The sequence below is a fragment of the Sciurus carolinensis genome, chromosome 1 (assembly GCF_902686445.1).
Source record: "Sciurus carolinensis chromosome 1, mSciCar1.2, whole genome shotgun sequence".
In the NCBI taxonomy this organism is placed as follows: domain Eukaryota; kingdom Metazoa; phylum Chordata; class Mammalia; order Rodentia; family Sciuridae; genus Sciurus; species Sciurus carolinensis.
Genome location: NC_062213.1, coordinates 71,763,188 through 71,786,490, shown reverse-complemented (window position 1 = coordinate 71,786,490; position 23,303 = coordinate 71,763,188). Strand labels below are relative to the sequence as shown.

At 35.9% G+C, this 23,303-nt stretch overlaps 1 protein-coding gene across 1 annotated transcript in view; it reads left to right on the top strand.

Annotated features, from left to right (window-relative positions):
* Positions 1 to 23,303, top strand: part of Nkain3 (sodium/potassium transporting ATPase interacting 3) — a 642,728-nt gene that overhangs the window by 285,504 nt on the left and 333,921 nt on the right. The window contains exon 2 of the mRNA XM_047563541.1: positions 15,241 to 15,378. Within this exon, the coding sequence (XP_047419497.1) occupies positions 15,241 to 15,378 (138 nt within the window). The remainder of the gene's footprint in view (positions 1 to 15,240; positions 15,379 to 23,303) is intronic.

The window sequence follows — 23,303 nt, the reverse complement described above, 5'->3', positions numbered from 1 at the left end:
CTTGAGCTGTTCGTGTACTGTAGCTGCATTTCTTAAGGTCAATTTCTGGCTAGAAAGACGAAGACTTAGGTTGGAGGAGTTGGGTTGTGAAATAATTTCTGGCAGGGGCAGAATATTTAGAAGATAAATCAAATGATGAAATGTCCCTCTTTAAAGATCAAGTGACATCATTGGACAAACATCACTTGATTATTCCCTGCCTTAATTTTGTGAGAATTTTACCCAGTGTGTTATTGAGTTAATATGAAAGAAGGAATGAGAAATGTCTTACCATCTATATTTTTATGGCATTGTTTGATTTATGTCTATATCAATGTCTCTAGTGCTACTTGAAAACCAGTATAAAAACCCATCTCTTGATGAGAATCTATTGGTAAAATGAAACAATTTTAAAATTTACTTAATTATGAGAAGCTCATTTTCCATAATTAGACTCCACTGCTTGAAACCTTCTGTATTAGTTAAGGTAATTGGATTAATATGAGAGGACTAAAATAATCCCTGAAAATGAACGAACCAAAAGTTATTTTTAGTAGGTAGTTTTCCTTACACTAAATTATGCCCTTGCCTATCGTTTGAATTATTCTAATTATGTTTGGTTTAACTTACATTGAAAAACACTTGATTTTTTGGTGTACTCATTAACATGAAGGAGATAGCTTCTACACCTAGTATGAGGTTCAGTGAGGAAGTTCAAAACCTTTTGCTTTGAGGCACTATCAGAGTGCGCAATCTATGGATGAACCCCCAACACTTGAATTTAATTTGCCTTAAATCAAAGGATAATGAAAGCTTATTTGGAATCTGTAATCTGATGCTATACAAGACCTTCTATAATGGAATCAAATATATGGGCTTCAAAACTATAATTTTCCTCCCCACTTTCAATGATTTAACAGTAACTACTATGCAAGTTCTCTTTGGTTGGAGCGAAAATGTAAGTCAAATTATCTGGGTTTATTCTTCATTCCTCATGAATGATTGTTCTTACTTCACAGATAATTACTCTTTGGATTCTAGTTCTTTAATCTTGTCATGCCATCCCTATTCTACTTTGCCTTGGTCAGTCTTAATTCAGCTGTCCATCTTCTCTCATCTGATGATTGCAATAAGTTCTACTATGTTCCCTACCTTCAGTTCAAGACTCACCCCCACCCCATTGCCTTCCCATTTCCATTGCAAAATAAGAACAAAGCATCTCCAAATCTCTGACAAGAGGGATTTCCTAAAGCATGGTGCTGTTTATGAAACTCCAGTATACAAGAAATACTCAAGGTAAATCATAGTCTTTATTCAAGTACGCATGTCCTCTATACCAGTGTTTTCACACACAATAATTCTTGGTTTATTGGTAGATTGAAAACTCAGTATAGTTAGTCTAGGTTAGCACTATATAACAAAGTATAATAAAATAAAAATAGAACAAACTGTAACACGATAAAATTAAACATTGTTTTTGATATTTTATTTCAATATGTATGTGGTAGAATATGAACAGCATATTATCTATTTAGATCAGATAAAATACACACACACACACACACACACACACACACACACAGAGGGAGATATATTCCATAAGTACACATATTGTTTTCTTAATACAAGTAATCCACATTTATTGAAGAATATATTTTTAACATTAGAATAGCAATAAGTTTTAGACAATCAATAGTCCACTATTTAGGAATAATTGAAAAGATGGATTTAATATATATACCACACATGTGATTTATATACATAGCTATGCAAACATTTTATACACTTACAAGGATCTGAAAATGTTTATTGATTGTATAAAGATATATATTTCTTATTATCAGAATCCCGTTTTACCTACATGTGATTTTTTACATACATTATATATTGTGATTGGATTTTTATATCAATACATATTGATATATCTTATTTTTGAGGAAACGTAATTTTTCATTCCATGAATATATCAACATATACTTTTAATATACCATTATATGGGACATTTACATCATTTTCAAAATTCTGCTTTCCAATTATACTTGTTAGTATACTTATATAAGAGCAAATGTACACATGTATGTATTAACATATATGTATGTGTGTGTATACCAAGCATGGATTTAAGTCCATTTTATACTTTAATTTATTCAATCAGCAAAACCAAAAGTGAAGTTCTTTCTATCATTTTCCTGATTTTATAGATGATGAGCCAAGACATAGAGTTTAAGAATATTGCTCAGGATCACATGCTAATGTAAGTGGCAAAAGAAGGTTTTTAAACAGTCTACCTCAAAAGTTCATATGGCCAATGTATGTTGTTTCTACAGCTTGTGGAATTAAGATAAAATTCTGAAAGTAGTCTTAAATTTAGTGCAGTTAAAAGTGAACAGTTTCAAAACATTTATTTCAGAGGCACAACAGATATTTTATGGATCTTGGAAATGCTCTACTCTTCCCTTAGCTTGAATTCTTCTGCACCCTCTCTTCTCTGCTGCAAAACCTCGAAACATTCCTTGAGAATACTGTTTAATAGTGCATCTTTGGTATTCCCAGCAACTCAGGAGACTGAGGCAGGAGGATTGCAAGTTCAAGCCCACCTTTGACAACTTAAAGAGAGCCTGTCTCAAAAAATAAAAAGGGTTAAAGGTATAGCTCAATAGAGCTTGGTCTCTTGCTTTCTCTCCTCTGACTCACTTTCTTTCTCCCCCTCACTTTTCACACTCTCTCTAGCGCATACCTGCAGGCGGTGGGCAATCACAACACGTACGCTTTTCTTGATCACAGGAACAAAAAGAAAAGGGGCTTTATTCCACAAGTCTCTGATTTATATTGAAAACATCAGCCTATCAGAGAGTAGACTACCAGGAAAGTCAGCCTATCAAGGAACAGTCTCCAGGCAGATACCAGGATCACCTCACGTACAACAGCCAACCAGTTACTTCCTAAAACTTGTTTATGAGTGCAGCTATGTCTGGCAAGCTGCCAGGTGCCATCTTAGAGATCAGGCCACGGTGCGGCTCTGGGGCCCTCAGAGCCCGCCCCTGACATCTCCCCCTTATTCTTTAAATAAAGAAAAGATGACTTGGGACCATGCCTGTCTTAGGTTGTCCATGGCAAATTACATCCTTACCCGTCATTGGAATTCTGACCTCCAGGCGTCAGAACCCTGTCTTAGGTTGGTATGCATTTCCATGGATCTTACCTGTCTTTGACTACTGGTCCAGCATGCTTAGCCATACTTGGGGGGATGTGCCTGTCTCAATGGCTGTCAAAGTCTGTACTATAGCCCGTTGATGACATCAGGTATCTTGGCAAGCTCTGATTTGGCTGCGTATAACATAGGCTATCCCTAAGCAGATAATAATCAGAACAGCTACTGTTCCAGCCCACTGTTTTGTCAATCCCAGGGCTTTAAATAACAAAGAGAACATCTCGGATAAATGCAACTTGAACCCTGGTGGCATTGACTCTGAGTATTTCAGCTCATAGCTGACTGGTTAAATTATCAAACGTAGATGACCAATTACCAGTAAGGTAGAGAGATTTTTAGATAACATAACCACAGAGCTAAGGTTATTATAAGCAATAGGGGTGACACACACTGCTCTTAAAGGATAAACACATCCCAGTCCCAAAAGTTCTTGCAAGATATCCACTTGTTCTTGTAGTAAGTCCACTCTTTGATTTACAAGGAGTATGCCTGCTGTTAGATGTTGGTTTAGGGTCTCTTTAGTCTGTAAGGCTGCAGCTGTATTTTCGGCCAAGTGATTGTTTTTGCTATCTGTATGGTTGTGTCAATGCTGCTGCAGTTTCGGCTGCCACTGCAGAGACTGCTACCGTGGCGACCATGGCCGCTGTGATGCCAACACTGGCAATTCCGCATCTGTAACAGAGACTGGGACTGGTAGGAAGGTAGGAACACACATTAAGACTGCCAGCGGGAACCTAGAAGCATTCCAACATTGAGAGAGATAGCATCCTAAGAGACTAAAAAGAGGTTGTAAGTTAATTCAAGGGGGGCTACGAGCATCATGGTCATCAGAAGTATGTTGGTCTGAGTTACTTGTTGGTAGCATTGGCACTGGTCGAGTTAGTCGCTCAGGAACCCAGATAGGCGATGTTTTGTCCTGTGGAAACACACAAACTGAGCCACGGCACCAGTAAAGCACCGGGTCCGGGCCGTTCCATTGTCCTGTGAGAACATCCTTCCATTTTACCGTCACTCTATCATGTTGTTTATGATTGCCATGTCTCTCAGCGGCAGAGCGACCCTCATTATCCAGAGTTAAAAAAATTTAAAATAAAGAGGCAAAGAGAAAGTTTATCTTTAGCGGACCTGAAGGTCTCCCCTATTCCCCCTTTTTGTTTATAAAGAGTCCTTGTGGGTTATAAGGTATACATGTGGTTAGAGTTATTTCAAATTTAGTGAGAAATTGGTTCTTACCAAATTTAGTTTTTAAAGAAAAATTTAGACTCTATAGTACAATACTCTAACAGTTGCTTAACCATAATTGTATAAACCCCTATTTTTAAGACTAATTGTTCTAAAGAATAAAACTTAATAGACACAAAGTTAAGAGTAAATTAGTGTTTCTAAGAAATCCTTGTTATTTTACCATGTCATTTTACCATATAGATTAAACTTTGGTTTATATTAGAACATTAGTATTTCACCTTAGGAAAAACCTTAAATAGCTTTAAATGTTTCACATACATACAACCAGCTTAGTTACATGCAAACTAGTTGAAACTTGCCCTTTTCTTACATAGACTTTCTTAGCACTTACTTAGACCCTCATTTATTTCATCACACAAGCACTTTCTTACCCAGAAACATTTCCTTTTCCACTTTACTAAATATATTTCCATACCCAGAACCTTTATTTTCTCTTTCCTGTTGACCCCTTTTTGTTCACATTCTGAAACAACTCTTATGAAATTTCTAAATTAAAAAAAAATTACTCTATTTTAATAAGATTAAATATTGTTATTTATAGTACTCAACATCAACATTTTATTAGTTTGACCACCTAGAGACTCTCGAGTTATTTTTAAGACATTTTACTTCTATTAGTTTACCCAATTTAAATTGAACCTCTTTAAATCACATGAATTAAAAATATTTGGATCCATTTTTAAATTTTAATTTTAGGAGTGCTCAATTTTGATACAGACAAAACATGACATTAGACAGCACAACATACACATAACACAAAATCAAAGGCCTTGAAACTTTATAGGTGAATCTCCATTGCAATGTAACAGATGTTCAAAACTCTAGTTGAATAATAAAAAAAAAAAACAGAATTGATCAAAAAGTCATGAGCTCAAAAAAAAAAAATGTAGAATTCAGAAAAAACAAGAGTCCTGGGAAAATGTTACCGCCGTTAATTACTTTAGTAAAGCACCATAAAATTTACTTTTGCTGGAGTTCAGGTAAGACTTTTGCTCTCTCTTTTTTTTTTTTTTTTTTGGGGTTTGAGACAGGTCTCCTACTGAGCCTTCAGGCTTTCTCTATTTACATTTCAATGTAAGCCTTGACTGAGATTTGGATCTGAAAGGAGCTAAAATTTTCCAGCAGAAACTTGATGCCTAGGGCATTTTAACCCTTAATCCTGGTTAGTAATCAATTCAGGTTTGGATGCAGAAAATTATGAAACAATTATCTCCCAATACTTGTGGGGACTGGGGCTACTATATCATACTCCTTACTAGGACATGCCACTGATGGTTGGGCTGGTTACTCCCTCCACACTGGCATATGTGGGACCTCATGGCAAGAGGACTAGGTGGGCTGGGTGGGGCGAAGTTGGAGGAGGAGAAGGAATTAGCATAGAAGTGCAAGAAAGAAGAGACTTGAAGATAAGGAATCCCTTTCCATCTGCCCGCTCGCTTGCGGAAGCTGTGTGCCAATATCTTTGGTAGCCACAATCCACCTTCCCATGGAGCCATCTTTCATCCCTGCACAGGCCAATTTGTTATCGGTAGTCATTCCTTCCCAAACTAACATTTTAACATTTACCGGGAAGGCCTTACAAGGAGGGGGGAGGTTAGAATTTGTGAGTTTCTGTAAGGAGATGCAACCGGGAGGAGCCGGCGGTTCTTTAGGCGATGACTCTTTGGGGAGAAACTTGGAGCCCCCTTTGGGAGGTCCTGGAGAGAAGCAGGCCTTAAGGGCGGATAACGTAGGGCAGACTCCTAATGGGGGACCCTCCCCTAAACTGATTTCCCTCTTCCTAACAAGTTGTTCCTCACACCCAGTTTCATTTTCCTTGTCTGTCTCTGATCTTATTGATGCCCTTTCTGATGCTTTAGACCTTTCCTCTTTTATTTTCTCCAAAACCTCTTCCCCTCGTTTTATGGCCTCTCTGCATTTGGTTCGGGCTGTTTTAGTTTCAAGAGGAATTCCATTGGCCCGGAGCAAATCCTTTAAGGGACCTTCCATGTGCATTCGTGACATTTCAGTGCCCATATTTCTTATTAAACTAACAATGCAAAGCACTTTAACTAGCAAAACAAAAGCAAAAGCACTTACAAACACTCAATCTCCGTCGCTTATCCTGCGAACTTTAACTCCTCGCTTTTCCCGTGAACTTTACCCGTGAACTTTAACTTGTCGCTTTTCCTGCGAACTTTAACTCGTCACTTTTCCTGCGAACTTTAACTCGTCACTTTTCCCTGGAACTTTAACTCCGTTGCTTCCCACGAACTTTAACTAGTTGCTTCCCGTGAACTTTAACTCCGTCGCTTATCCAGCGAACTTTAACTCGTCACTTATCCAGCAAACTTTAACTCTTGGCTTATCAAGCAAACCTTAACTCGTCGCTTACCCTGCGAACTTTAACTCATCGCTTACCCTGCGAATTTTAACTCATCGCTTATCCAGCGAAATTTAACCTGGCCAGACTGTACTTTACTTTCCCTGTATTTACCTGATCAGTTTCTTCTTTATAACTCAAGGTCCCGGGTTTCGGCACCACTTATGACCACCCACCGCCCGCAGGCGGTGGGCGATCACAACACGTACGCTTTTCTTGATCACAGGAACAAAAAGAAAAGGGGCTTTATTCCACAAGTCTCTGATTTATATTGAGAACATCAGCCTATCAGAGAGTAGACTACCAGGAAAGTCAGCCTATCAAGGAACAGTCTCCAGGCAGATACCAGGATCGCCTCACGTACAACAGCCAACCAGTTACTTCCTAAAACTTGTTTATGAGTGCAGCTATGTCTGGCAAGGGGCCAGGCGCCATCTTAGAGATCAGGCCACGGTGCGGCTCTGGGGCCCTCAGAGCCCGCCCCTGACATTTATTTCAGAGGCACAACAGATATTTTATGGATTTTGGAAATGCTCTACTCTTCCCTTAGCTTGAATTCTTCTGCACCCTCTCTTCTCTGCTGCAAAACCTCGAAACATTCCTTGAGAATACTGTTTAATAGTGCATCTTTGGTATTCCCAGCAACTCAGGAGACTGAGGCAGGAGGATTGCAAGTTCAAGCCCACCTTTAACAACTTAAAGAGAGACTGTCTCAAAAAATAAAAAGGGTTAAAGGTATAGCTCAATAGAGCTTGGTCTCTTGCTTTCTCTCCTCTAACTCACTTTCTTTCTCCCCCTCACTTTTCACACTCTCTCTAGCACATACCCTTTCTCTTTCCCTTTCTTTTCCTTTCATTTTCTCTCTTACCCTGCAGGAAGACACTTTGTTTGCTTAACAAAGTCCCTTATATGAAAAAAATAATAGTAGATCTTGATTAAATCCTTAGTATCACACACACAGACACAGCACATGTTTGTAAAGATGTCTGGAATAGGCTAGTCATATGTCAAAAACAGGTTAGAGCACTCCTCTGTGCTCTTTTAACTCCTTGAACAACCTCTACCACAGCACCTATAATATTTTATTTAAAATTAGTAGACTTATGTCTTTCTTCCCCACTAGAATGTGAACTGGCTGCTCTAGGTCAAGAATTCTATCACTCACCTTTATACTCTAGTATCCACAGCATGGCAATTGTCAAATTGCACTTGCTGAATAAATGAATGAATGAACAAAAGAAAGAAAACATAAAGGAATGGTTTTAGGTCCATAAAACTGATTCAGGAGAGAAATAGCTAATTACTTTCTAATGATTGAATTCAAAGTGTTTTTTAAAAATACTTTATGATTATCTCTCAACCTTTCCTCATAGGATTAATCATTAATTATACACTATTTCATTCTATATTATATATATACACACATACTTATGTATATATACAATTTCTATTTCCTAAAATCAGTAAGCATCATGTGATTTCTCTAATGCTTGCCAATTGCAAAGCATGTCAGCACTGCTTTGGACTCAAGAGACTGATTCAGATTTCCTTTCAATTTATTCATCTTGGAAAAAGTCATAGTATCTTGAACTTGCAGAATATCAGTACAGTTACTTAAAAGTATAAAAATTGTTAGGTAAATGCTGACTGTTGCCATTGATCCCTAAGTATTACTAGACATAACCCACATGCTTCTCTTCATTATTCCATGCAAGTGCTTTTCCCAAGACAAAGAATAAGGATGTATTCATAATATACTCATTTCACTGGGGTATTTCTAGGATTTACAACATACAGTGGCCCTCCATATTGGTGGGTTCCACATCTATGGATTCAACCAAACTCCAGTGAAAAATATTTGGGATCACATTATGTCTATACTGAACATGTACAACCTTTTTTTCTCTTGTCATTGTTACCTAAACAAGACAATGTAATGATTTTTTACATAGCATTTACATTGTATTAGATATTATAAGTAATCTAGAGATGATTTCAAGTCAACAGGAAGATCGTGTAGATTATTTGCAAATACCAAGCAATTTTATATAAGAGGCTTGAAAGTCCTCAGACTTTGGTATCCACAGGGGTCCTGGAACCAATGCCCACAATACTGAAGCATGACTGCATTCCAGTATATACAGTGAACATATTTATCATTTCCTTGCCAATATGCCCACTGATAGAGCTTGCTAAGTGCTTTTGTGGAGCTAAGGCCCTATTTGTTTACCTCAAATTTCTCATATCACAGATCTTGAGTTATAATGCTATTAATTTTTCTGAAAACTATCATCTATTGTGCAGGATAGATTGGGAGAGGTCCTATTCACCTCAGTGGTAGGGCTGGTCACAGTAGGAGCTGCAATAAATAGTGACCCTGTCTCAGATATGGCTTTCTGCAGTTTAAAAAAAAAAAAGGAAGTGAAAGTTCTGAGTTCTTCCTAAACCGATCAGGACCTGGATGAGACATTAACATCTCCCTTCTACAGGACAGGGTAACATCCTCAAGAGAACCCTAAATAGAGAGAACAAGAGGTAACAACTATGTGGTAGAATATTGGCTCCTAACGATATTGACATTCCAACCATCAGGACATATGAAAATTTTGCCTTACATGACTAAGAGGAATTGACATTGTCAAAAGAATTAAGTAGTTAGCTGATTTTCAGAATGGGGAGATTTTCCTGCATTATCAAGAAGAGCCCAATGTAATCACAAAGGTATTTATAAAAGGTGGAAGATGATAGGTGAGAAGGAAGCAGAGGCATGACATGGTGCAGATTCAACCTAGTGTGGCTGACTCTGAAGATGGAGGAGGGGGCCACAGACCCAGGAGTTGGGCAGCTTCTGGAAACTGAAGAAACCAAGGAAAGAGATTCTTTCCTAGAGCCACCAGAAGTACAGCCATGCCAATACCCTGATTTTAGCCCACTGAGAACCTTTCTAGACTTCTAAACTACAGAGAATAAAAAACTAGAATAAATTTTGGTATTTCTTTATAGCCTTGAAATAGCAGTAGGAAACTAGCACACCACTCTTGCTAATGATCATCTGTGTGCTTGATCTGCTTATCTTACTATTTACTAGCAAGATAAAGATTATTATTATCTTCTTTTGAGGAAGAAACTGAAGTTTGATGAAGGATAATGAGACTGGTAAGTTTCTAAAAGTTGCAACTTGCCTCTTCTGAGGATTGAGTGAGGAGTGTCTAATCTTAATTGAGTGGGATGAAGAAAGAGGATTAAATCATGACACACATCCCCATGTTTCCTTAATTATCTCTCCCTCTTGTGATAAAGCTTATATCAGAATTTAGTTCATTTTGTTCAATGATTTCAGAGTGGTATAGTGTGCACAGAAAGATACTAGGCCCAGCTCTGATGCCAATGAGCTAATTTTTCATATATCTAATAAGATAATTATGGATCCTGATTTTGTTAGGATGAAATTAGATTAATAAATACTGAAAAATTTTGTATTAAATAATACCAAAAATAGCATCACCATGTTTTTTTTTTTTTTTTTTTCAGGCTTTAGAGCATTTCTCTGATGCATCAATTCACTCCCTGACATAATGAGAAGTTGGTGAAATTAGTTATCATACTGGTAGTTGTTATGCTGAGTCAGTGCACAAGATGAAGGGGTTTTCTGAATGAATTTGTGGTACATAGATGCCCTTCACATGCACTCTTCCAACTCATCAGCCTCCATCAATCTATTGCAATGCAACATCCATTCCTCTGTCAACAGGAAAATTTCCATGATATGATATACTCAGTTCCTTATTTCTTCAAAAAGTAGATTTGAAGTACTACATATAGCTCTTTCCTGAAATCCTATGTCATTTGCTTGAAGCTTATACCTTCATTACTGAATTGTAAGACTAGAAAATGCTCTTGAGATACAGGGACTGAAAACATAGAAGAGGAATTCAAGGAAGCTTTCCAAATGTTTTAGAGAGAATTTCTTCACTTACCAAAATTAGCTCAAAGAACAACTTAGACAACCACAATTGGCATTACAGAGTGTACTCTTCTGTGCATTTACATTTCCACCTCGCCTACCTTATAAGCACTGATGGCCATTTAGACCACGAGAGATGGTTCTAAAAGTCAAGTAATGGAAAAAGAAGATGGCATATTAAACTGTTTTAAATTTTATCTGATTTCATTCATTTCACTGAATCATTGGTTTCTGGTTTCACTGACTTTGCTGTCTAACTTCTACCAAAAAGAATACAAAACCATACAGAAACACTGAAATCTTTAATACTGTTATTGTCTTTATTGGATGAACCATATGATAAGCAAGTCAGATCTAGACTTCCTGGATCCATCTCACAGTTTGTATCCATCCTAAGTCTTGTTTAGCTGACTATAGACAAAAACTTCTCCAGGATAGTGTCTACTTTATCATAATGGTAAATATTGTGTTGTTAGAACTTTCATGATATTTCACTAGGAAATAAGGTCATAGTATAAATGGTATTAATGTTTTTTCTGTTCAGAGATATGAAATAAAATTCTCAAATTATAGTTTAAAATATAAGACCATCATTGACATAGGCCATATGTACACAGAAGATGAATAACATCAATATCAAGCATGAAAATTCCTAGGCAGCTAAGTAAATAAGATATTGAAATGGAAGAAAGTGTTGATGAGATGAGGGTCCTATTGATTTTGCATACATAAAGAAATCTGCCTTAACAACCCAAAACTTCTTTGAAATAGTCTAACAAATATTGATTTAGCTAATACAAATTTTAATTGGAGCTTTTAAGTCTTCACTTTAGGAAAAGATTTAATCCTTCATGATTATAAAATATTTGCCACGTTAATTCTCAAGCTAGAATTTACACAGAAGAGAATACCAAGTTGTGTGATAAACTTTAATTCCATAGTCTTTTGTAGAACTGTGGCTTTCTAAAATTATTTCTTATGATTCTACTGACACTAGTGACCCAGTTTTGATCTTTCTCATTGTATATTTCTTCAGTGGAGTAAGGTAAAAGCCCAAGAATAATAACAGGGAAGGCAGCTTTCTTTTCTTCCTGTGAGGCTGATTTTCCAAGGTGCTTAGTCATTAAGAATGAGCCTTTGCACTTGGCTTTTACTTGAGAAGCTAATTCTGTAGACCCAGTCTATGTAAATGCCCAGGAACCTGCTTGGTCACCCAGATGAAGATTTTACAGCTTTTTAAAATTAAGTGTGAATTAATTTTCATAATTAGGAATAATTATTATGAGCAATTATGCAAGATGCCATGTGAAACATTAATCATAATAGATGAATCAGTAGGATACCTACTGTATTTTACAGTATTTTTATTAAAATTCCAATTGTCTTTTTTTTTTTAAACTCTTTAGGAAAAGAAACATACTCTTTTTCATCCCATTCTTTATAAGCTGCCAGATTCTTACCTACCTTAGCTTTCACTTAGGAATGATTCCATTGTTATTTAGGTCAGTGCTTCCTGTTCTGTGTTAAATTGGTGTCTGGTTGGTTTTGCTTTCCTGGAATATCTTGCTGCCTTTGTGTTTTCTGGATTTTTCTACCTGTATTTAAATCTCAAGTGTCTCATATTTTCTCTTTCTGCTGCGTCATTTCTGTAGACCCCTCTCTGGGCCCCACATTCTTCTGTTCTCTTTTGGACTGAGTTGCTTCCTAGGTGTGCCACTTTAACAATGTGGTGACTTCCCTCCATGCTCTCTCAAATCACAACCGCTGTTTCCCAGCCACTGTTTTCCAGGTGATGTGCAGGTAAAAGTTTAACAGTAGGTTCTCAAACCAAACTCTGATTTCAGCATTTCCCAATTTCCATTTTGTAAATATTCCCATCAGAGCCAATATCAAGTTCCCAACTTGACATCACTGACCAAGGAGTTGGGAAGAGATATACATGATGACATTCCCAGCTGGTGCCAGAGGGCTGCATCCCACCAGGATCAGAACCCTTTTGGCAGTGATATTTCTAAATTATGTTCAAACTTTTTCTGAGTTAACAAACTGAGCTGGATATCATCCAATTTCATTTGGTGACACTGGATCATTATTTTTCATATTTTTATCAGTGCTCATAATTAGACATAACGGTGAGATATGTTGTTACATATTTATGCATGTGCACGTTATAATGATATAATTTGGCCAATATCATTCCCCATAGTTCCCCCTTTCCTCTCTGCCTATCTCTACCTGGTCTGTTTTCTCCATTCTACTGATATCCATTTGATTTTCATAAGATTTTTTCTCACACCTTTCTTTTCCCTTTTCCTCTCTAGTTTCCATGTATGAGAGGAAACATACATTATTATTAATATCATGCTCTGGAGTTGAAAAGTGATGTCCCTAGAGATTGTGACATTCAGAGAGGAATTTACCAGTGAACTAAACCACTACACAGTTTAAGATGGTAATTATATGGAATAGTTAATAAAAATACGATGGTATTTTACTATAGTTGTTAGTTAGATTTTTAAAATACAATACTCAAATGTAGTTTTCCTTTTGTATGGTTGTTACAGCTGCCCTTAACCTTACTCTTGGTGAGATCCCCCTTCCCAAATTTGATGCCTTTGATTTGCACTCTTATTTCAACTCAACTCAACTCTAATTTTTTAACTTCTTAGAGAATAAATGTTAATAAATAACACTATTTTTTTTTTGGTTGGTATGAGGGATTGAAAATTTGTCTTCCCTTTCATGATGTGTTGTCTCTTTAATATCATAAAAGAGACTACTTTCCATACATCTTCTGGTAGAAAAAGGAAATGGGTTTTCCTCTCTTTGAAAAGTTCACTTTAAAGGTTTTTGTGATGCACGACAGCTTTAAAATAGGGTTGCTGTTTCAGAATGAATTGCCTGAGGCTGCTCTTCAGGGTTGCTTTTTTTTCTCAGCCCATCAGTCCTGTTTGGACATAAAAAAAACAGTGCATATTTATATCATTGATGGTTCAATAAATAAAAGGAAGGTTCCTGGGAACTAATTAGAGTCAGAAGCAGAGATGAACAAGAGATTGAAAACACAGTGCTGCTACTTACATTGCTCTGATTATTTTGTGTTTTGGCATTTCTGTGCATTTGCAGATGCAGAAGATGGTGACAAATCACTTCATGATCAGAAAATACCCCTGAAATGAATGGGGACCTGGTGTGGTTGTTTTAGGCATTAGCTCTTTTCTCTTTTCCCTCACTGCTTAAGCAAGGTAAATTCAGCTTGCAGAATGGAGGACATTTCTTTATGTCCAAGGAAATTAAAGCTATTCAGGCATACACCTGCCGCATGATGGAAAAATACCAAGGGTGCCATTTTCATCTGAAAGCTACAGTTTCTAGTGCCATCAGTATAGCTAATCACTGAATCATTTTATTAGAATTACTATTTTATCAAAGGAAATCTAGAAAAATGCCTCAAATGTATAAGATTATATTCATGTATGCAGGTAGAATTATAAAAATTTTAGACACAGAATACAAGAACAACCATTTGACAGTGATAATGGACTATCTGAAATTCACCTGTTTAATCATAAGTGGTTAAGTGTATAGGTTGATGTACTTAAGAATTATTTAAAAATATAATCTATATAATGTGAATATAATAAACTATGGTGTCTCTGAAATTGTTATGGCTCCATCATAATTTTTATTTGGGTATGGTATTCAAAAAGGATTTCACCTAATCTAAATTTTTATGTAAGTATAGAAGCTCAGCAAAATGAACTTCTAACAGAATATTTAACCTAGTTTTATATCAGGGTCTTGAGCCAAGAGAAAGTAAGTAAGGAAGGAAGCATCATTTTGAAAACGTGTTTAGTTATTATCATTATAGGAAGTCTAATGAAAGGAGAAGAAACCAAACAGATTTGGTTAATATATATTTAACACAGGAAGGAAAAGTTAAGGGTTTGATTTGGATTTGTTTTGTTTTCAAAATGATACCAGTTGTCATATCATGATCCTGAAGTTATGGTTATTGCTCTAAGTATGCTGTATTAAGTTAGTTATTTCATTAAAAACAATGATGAATTTAAGTCTTATTTGTCTGGATTTTCCACAGTAAAAAATTACTTAACGAGTATTTCTCTAGCTCTCCAGGTAGGTTCAAAATTTATATTTATGCTTATAACATTCAGTTATCTCAGTATATTTCTTGAGAGAAGTTGCACAAAACAGTACATGAAAAGTGTGCTAAAATTCTAGAGACAAGGGTTGGGGATGTAAGTCAGTGGTAGGGCACTTGCCAAACATGCATGAGGCCCTGAATTTGATTCCAACACTGTAAAAATATTAATTAATTAATGAAAATAATTCTAGTGATAATGATGCCTACAAATATTGAAATTGAATATGCACACTTCTCCAGCAGTGAAATAGTGATTGAAATGGTTAGCTGATGCTTGGATTAGCTACTCATGAACTCCCTTTGCTTTCTTGCAGCTCTCAGCATTGGAGAGACAAATCTTTGACTTCCTTGGCTTCCAGTGGGCACCTATTCTTGGAAATTTTCTACATATAATTGTTGTCATATTGGGTTTGTTTGGAACTATTCAGTACAGACCTCGATACATCATGGTGGTAAGTCTTATTGTTATCATGCCTCTTCATATAAGAGCTACATAATTTCTATAAAAAGACGAATGAAATAATTTTAAGAGTCCCCCTCTACTATGATGTGTTTCTGCTGTTCTAGCCCTCTAATATTCAATTCTGTTAAGAAATGTTAATTTGTGGAACAGACAACATGATGAATGTTTTGCAGTGAGAACAAAGTGATATGCCCTTAAGTTTGGTATGATATAGTGTGACTCACAGTGTAACTGAGTTCAGGTTTCATAAACCTAAATTTTAAACTTAAAATGGGTTTGACTGAAGTGGGAGAACTGGTCGTGATCTCATCATTATGATGAGATACAAAGTATGTTAATTATTTTGTACCAAAAGAATAAGGTGTCAGGGGTCATTTATCTTCAGTGACATCTGTCACTAACCCTAGGAACCAATCCTGTTAAGCATAATTGTTTAATCACTGAAAATAATAATATAATTTAATTTTAATTAATTTGAGATATTTCAAATGCATGTACCGAAAGATTTAGTACATGCCCCTAATATATTTCATAGTTTATTATAATATGTTTCTCCAATTTTCAAGATATATTGGAAGCATAAATCCATACTCCACACTGTGCAGAACACAGGAAATCCACACTCCATTGCAGGTCAATTTAATGAAGTGTGTGCTGTTATCTACAATCTACTGGTAGTTATTCAGTTGAACTATTTGGTTTTTGTATAAAAAGAAGGCAATATTGTTGGCTATATATATAAAAAGGAATCTAAAAATAATGAGTAATAATAATAGAAGTAATTTTAAATAGGCATAGCATACTCTAAAGTGCTCATTGAGCCTGAATCAATGTATTTATAAATGCATTCAGTAGAGTTGGTAAATAGTTCCTGCAATGCATTAATGTTGCCATACTTGGGGAACAAAATAAGTCATGTTTCAATTTTTATTTGATCCAATTTGTTGAAAAAAATTTTTTTTCTGAAAATGCACTCGTTCTGTGTGTTGAATCTCAAAATTGACTTTTTTGATATCTTCCATTATATCACAGAGGTGAAAATAACTGGCCCACAGACAGACTTGGCATTCAACATGGCCCTGGGAATGTTTGATATCACTCAATTTGCTGCAGGGCTAAACAATTTCTGCTTTACTTTTCTTCTCTTAAGAATAGCCTCTGCTGGACCACTGTGTAATCTACTAGAAAGATGTTTCCTAGAGTCAAACTTAGACCAGATGCTTTAATGTCATGCAGAATATCAAACTATTATAGAGTCTTAAATATGTTCTAGTTTGTTTCTATGAATACAGAGCACTTTTACTCTTCACTGACTTCTAAAATTTTATGTTGTTGCTGTTCTAAGGTCCAAAATGCCAGCTGACTATAAAAACAATGACTTGCATAGAATGAGGTTGCAAGTACCTTTTAAAGATATTATCTAGTCCTATTGTTTCTGCCCCCTAAATGTTAGCCCTTGTTACCTTTCACTCAACTCAACTATAGCCTTGGTTGAGGTTTCTGCCTTCTTTCCAGTGTCTTCTTTTCTCACTTACCTAATTCATGACTTAAAAGCCTTTCCTAGTTCCAAGACCTAAGAATGTTCTTTTCTGTTGTATCTGACCAAAGGTCCCTGAAGGTCATCCTTCCTTCCTTCCTTCCTTCCTCAATTCCTCCCTTCTCCCTTCCTCCCTTCCTCTCTTCATACTTCCCTTTCTTCCTGCCTCTTTTCCTTTCTTTTTTGTTTTCTAACTTTGTTCTTTTTTTCCAATTATTTGTTTATAAAAGATACTCGTTTAGTCTCTACTATGTGTTTGGCATTGGGTTAGGTGTTGAGGATGCTGTTGAACATACACAGATCATTTTTGGCCTCCTTGGGTTCTCATCTTACATTTTAGGGAGAGAGATTTGCCTTTAGCAAATAACATTCACAGAAATGTTAAACTATAACTGTGACAAGTAATACGGAGGACCACATTGTGCCAGAGATGCCTAATAAGGAGTCTGACCCTGGCAGGGTGACAGAGTAAGGTGTTCTGCAGAAGAACTTGTGGTGCCAGTGAGTGTGAGCCTGCAGAGAAGGAGTTGAAGGGGGTTCTGGGCAGGGAGCACGACTGAATGTGGAGAAGGAGCTCAATAGCATTAGTTGCCACTCACTCATCAAACATTCATAGAGTACTGTGTTGTACTAGGTCTGGATAACTAGAGAAGAATGCAAAGTACAGTCCCTACTTTCAAGGAGTTCATTTTGAAGGCAGTGAAGGAAACAAGGTATAGAGTCTAGGGCTCTCTGAAGGTGGTAGAATGGCCATGAATGTGGAATGAGAATAATAGCAATGAGGCAGAGGCCTGGGAAGTTTGTGAGCCAAGTGCAGAGACTTGAAAAGACCCAGAGGTAGTGTTTTTCTGCTCATGTGCCTTCTGCTCTCCCTGCCTCTCCCCCTCTTGCTCTCACAGCCTTGCCTGGTGTTCATGTGCCAGTTCTAGTAACATTCTCTCAGTCTCTCATGCACACGTCCCTACGTGTGCTTTAATGATTAAACACTCTCTGTTCCTTTGCCTCTGTGTCTTGAGCATGTTTTATAATTTGTTGGCATTCGAACCTTCTCTAGTAGGCAAAGAGTCATTGAGAACATGGACTGTAATAGGTGCTTCATACATATTTATGTGTGAGGAGAAAGGCAGTTTTAGGACTTTCAGAATTATCAAAGGAAAACATCTACAAAGATAAGCAATTCATATTATTGCTCCTCTGATTTTCTCTTTTAATGCATTATGCCAACCAAATCTCATTTTATTTGCTTTCACCCAGGAAGAGAGGAGAAAAAAAAATATTGAGTTGGTGGGAAAGCCCTCCATGCCAAACATTTTATTTTGTTTAATCTTTCCAAATACCCTAAGAGGTCTGTCTTAGCATCTCTGATTTTACAGATAAAGAAAAAGGTTAGAATTGTTTCTTTGCCCAGGGAACACAGATAGCAAGTGGGAGAGCTGAATATCTTTTGTCCTCACTCATTTTATTATCATGGAGTTGCTTTAGCATGATCTGGGCTTTGCTTCCACCACCAGATCAGAAATGATATCTTGCCATTGTCAGTATAAGTTTTGATCTAGGAAATTATTCTGCCATACTTCCTCAGTCAATTGTCAAATATTATTGCCTTTGTAGGAGTCTAGCTATAAATTTTCTATTTGGGGAAAATGATAAATAATCGGTAATCAACAATATGGAATATCTGCCTTCAAAAGAGCCCTTTTTTATGAAGGGCATTTTGTTATTTGGGAAGGTGATTATATTACATTTGTTTATTTGTTTTGTTTTAGTACACAACAGACAGCTGTTCATGAATACTTTGGTTTGATACTACAACTGGTGGCCTCTAATTAATTCTAGTATTTAAAAAAAAGACTGAAAATGAATGCAGCATATGTCACTTTAGCCAAGGTGTGTCTTGGGAGACACCGAATTTTCAATGGCAGTGAGAGGAGACCTGGATCAGAAATTCACACCAACTTCTGAGCAGGAAAACAGCTTTTTTTTACTACAGATTTTCTTCCCAAATCACTTCTGCTATTCTTAATATTGGCTGAAACAATTACCAATACATGCCAGTTAAATTTAATCCACTTAAACTAACAAACAGTTTGGAGCACCAAGTATCCTAAGTGCTCACCTAGAGATGATAAAATATAATGTCTGTCACTACAACAATTCAGTCGAACTCAGAATCCAGATTTGCAAAAACACAGATGGGAAGTCACTGCCACTTCTGAAAAAAACTGGGTTTACCACACTTGAATTCAAAGAATTAGTTACCACTGTGAACATGGTCTAGATAAAGGACCATGCAGAACAAGAACTCCAATGTCTTCCAAACCCCTTAGAGTAGAAACCAAAGCTTATGAAAATTGCCCCTTTGCTTACCTATTCTGTACCTTCTGTACTCCCATGTGCCTCCTTCATACCGGGCATCTTGAAGGATTTGCTGTTTCCAAAGACCACATGCCTGGGATATCCTATTCTCCTTGCCTCTTGAAAAACACTTAATAATCCTTCAACTAAATTGTCACCCACTAAAAGCCTTACCTAACCACCCCGCTCAGAGCTAAGTGCCTTGTGCTCTCTACTACCCCAGATCCTGTTAACTCTCTACCCTGGTCCCCCACTCAGTTGTCATTGTATCCCTGCCTGTCTCACAAATTCAGCAGTGTACTCCAGGAAAAAATGACTGTGCCTACCCCTTGTTATATTCAAGGTGTATTCCTGCATGTAGAGACTTTTAAAAATGCTTAATCCTTGACTGGACACATCATAAGTGAATTTAAGGTGACTAGATGAAGTGACTTTAAAAATGACCTAGACAGTGATTTCTTAGAACATGAGGGCAATCGTTCAGCAAGAGAAATTGGCCTCACTGCCTTGCTTATCTCAATTTGAAAACAGTTGAGGAATTACATGATGAAATAGTTTCTGCTGTCCTAACTGTACCTACTATTAGGTGACTTACTCCTCAAGATCTATTTTTTCTGAAAAATATGTCATGGACTTCCACCACTATAAATGAGGTCCCACATCAAAGACTGCTAGAAAAAGCCAAACGAATCACCAAATGAAAGTGCAGTAAGTCCAATCCACTGCTGAAAAGGTGCAGTTTACTATTTCTATATTTATTTTCAGAGCACAGAAATAACTTGGTCATATTTTTCTCCTTCACTTGGTATCTCAAAGGGATACTCCTAAGGGATACCAAGCTCAATGTTAAGGTTTGAATGCACCTTTTATATTTATTTGATTAAAGACAATATGAAACTGTGAAATCATATTTATCAACCATATGTTCTGTTGTAGAATCATTTTTTTCCTGTCTACTCCTATGCCAAATATTTCAAAATTCACCTCTGAATTCCAAAATAAGAGTCTTCCCTAGAATTATTTAAATTTTTATTATTTCATGGATGAGTTAATTTAATCAAGCTCGCTAATTTAAAGGCAGATGAGTTAGCTAATTGATTTTACATTTTTTTAAAAAAGATTAACTTTGGAGTTAGAATTAATTCAAAGCTGACTTTAAAAATTAAAAAGCCAGTACATTTGCAAAGACTATAATTTACTTCTTCGGACTTTTATGCAAAATTCATGTGCAATGAACAACTTACATTGATTTGAATTGTTATATAACAAACCTTCTCTACCACATCATCATAAATCTCTCTCCTGAGCTATTGCTCAATATGACTTGAGTGTTAGTTTCAATTCAGTTGGTCTTGGATTTAAATCCCCCTCTTCAAACTATTGACTCTGAAGCCTTAAGATATTTGTTCTCTTCGTGCCACATCTATCTCATTTGTAGAAATCTTATCACAGATCATTTTTAAAATGCTATAACATATATGACTTGCTTACCATAGCCTAATAGAGAGTAAGACTTGATAAATTATTCAACTGTTAATATGTCATTTTCTTCTTGACCTTAACTCTGCTTTCCTTCCCATTAAAAATGTATGGATGGCAGGTTTCACTTAACGTTCTTCTGAACACAAATACTAAACTAAATACTAAGGATCTTACCCTATTTTTAATTTTATTGTAACTCTAGCATATTGTGCCTAAATACTGTGGCTGATTGATACACATGTGAAAGAATGAGTGACCAGATGGCCTTTCTGATAATTGGAAAATGAGGAAGCTCAGATTGTAAAAATAACTCGTTATAAACTAATTGCTCAATGGAAGACTAAAAGACTTCTAAAGTTTGAGTCAAATAAAAAGTGCTGAATATCCTCATAAAACCAGGAAATATTTAGGAAGCCACATAGAACATTTGAACATCCTTTATTAATCTTCTTAGGCATCTTCTATGTGAGTATGTAAAATATGTGTACTGAACATAAGTAAAGTAGAAGAGAGTGAGAAACAGAGACAGAGATTATGCAATTATTTGGAAAAGTTAATCTATATAGGAAGTACACCTAATCTACCTGGATAAATGAATATATTGACAAGAACCATAATAATTAAAGGGTATTTGTTAAAAATGATGAGTTTTATCTTTTATTTTAATTCTCATTTAATTTGAATTATTTTTAAAAAATCATCCACCTCATAAAGAAGGTAGAGATGGATTGCATCTCTTAGTAATGATTTTCCCTAATATCTCTGCCTTGGTCAATTCTTATGCATGTACTTATATTGCTAGAGATCCCTTTTCCCATATGTTTGTGATCTAACTGGTATTGTAAGTATATGTCAAAGTATATAGTTTATGTCTCATAGCAATTCAAAATTCAATAATATGTTCTTTGTTCTCAACAAACAATGCATTAGAAGAAACTACAATATCACTGGAAACAAACCAAAGAACCCATGGTGTTTATATGATGCGTGCTACATAGAGAGCAAAACACAAAAGATTCTACTCACTCCCCAAACATTGCCACCTATAGGACTTGTAAGAGTAAAATATGTTTTTATTAAACTGGTAATTTGTGAATTTGCCATTTAATGAAGTGTTGAATTTGGTTAAAGTTTAGCTTACAATTAACCTTTAGTCACTTTCCTAAGATTTTTTAAAAGAAAACCAACTGGGCAAGACTTGAGAATCTCAGCTCCAGAGCCAGTCAGGTTTCACATGCCAACTCTTGACACTTAGGGAATCAGATGATGTCCTTTTGTGATGACTGAATGGTATAACCTGTATGAAGTGCATAGCACAGTACCAGGAGCACAGAGAGCCCCAGAATAATAACCCTAATATAATTAAACATGTTGAACTGACAGTTGGTAACTACTTAGTCTGATAGTTTTAGCTATCAAAGTTCAGAAGCAGCATTTAATAGCTTGTGAGTCATTTCTGTCACTGAGTTTGTGCTATGATTTTTAAATAGATTTGTTTTATTGTACTTTTGTTAGGACTTTGAATTGGTTGATTTTCCTAATACAATAATTGTGCATTTAGATTTGAGTTCCAATAATTAAGAATCATATGGATTCATAATTATTTGGGTTTATTTTCTTATTTTCTTACAGTGTCTTACTTTATTTAATATTCTTTTCCTAAGTCTTGTCACTGACCTTTTTCTCATAACTTAGTGGTCAGTTACATCCTGATACACTTATATTTATTTAGAATGCAAAATATCAGGACTAGATAATACCCAATTAGCAAAAGCAGTACAATTTGGTCTAGTTATTGTGACTTGCAAAAAATAAATATTAAGGATGTAAAGCAGCTGTTTTCAGTATTCATGGGAATGTTTTGTGATTCAGAAAAGTGGGTTTCAATACACTTTGCACATTTTAAAAAACTGTTCAGACTAGGAAACTTTCTGAATGGAAGATATTGCAGCATCAGCAATATTCACAAATACTCAAAACCTCACAACATGTTTTTACTTATGTTAATTTTTAATATGTTTTTAACATAAATTTCCAACTATTTTGAAGCTTTAACTCATTATTGCTTTGTGTTATCCTTTAAATAAAGCAAAACATCCCTCCCAAGGAAGTACGATGTGACATCAAATATATCCATTTATAGCAGTATTCAACACATGAGATTATTTTGCAAACTTCTAAAAGTCATAAAGTCAGGTGTGTTGGTCCATGCTTGCAATTATTCAGGATACTGAGTCAGGAGAATCTCAAGTTTGAGGCCAGCCCCAACAACTTGACAAGTCCCAAACTGCAAGAAACTGTCTCAAAAAAAAAAATAAAAGGGCTAGAGATTTAGGTCAGTGGTAAAGAGCTCCTGGGTTCAATCCCCATTACCAAAAATAAAGAGATAACAGAAATACATAAAATCTAAATTGCATTTTACAAATAATTAGATGCATGGGATAAGGTCTCTAATAAGAGCATGACTATTTTATATAGTATCTAAAATTAAACATTCTATCGTTTGACATACCATAGAATAAGGTAAAGAAATGATTTCA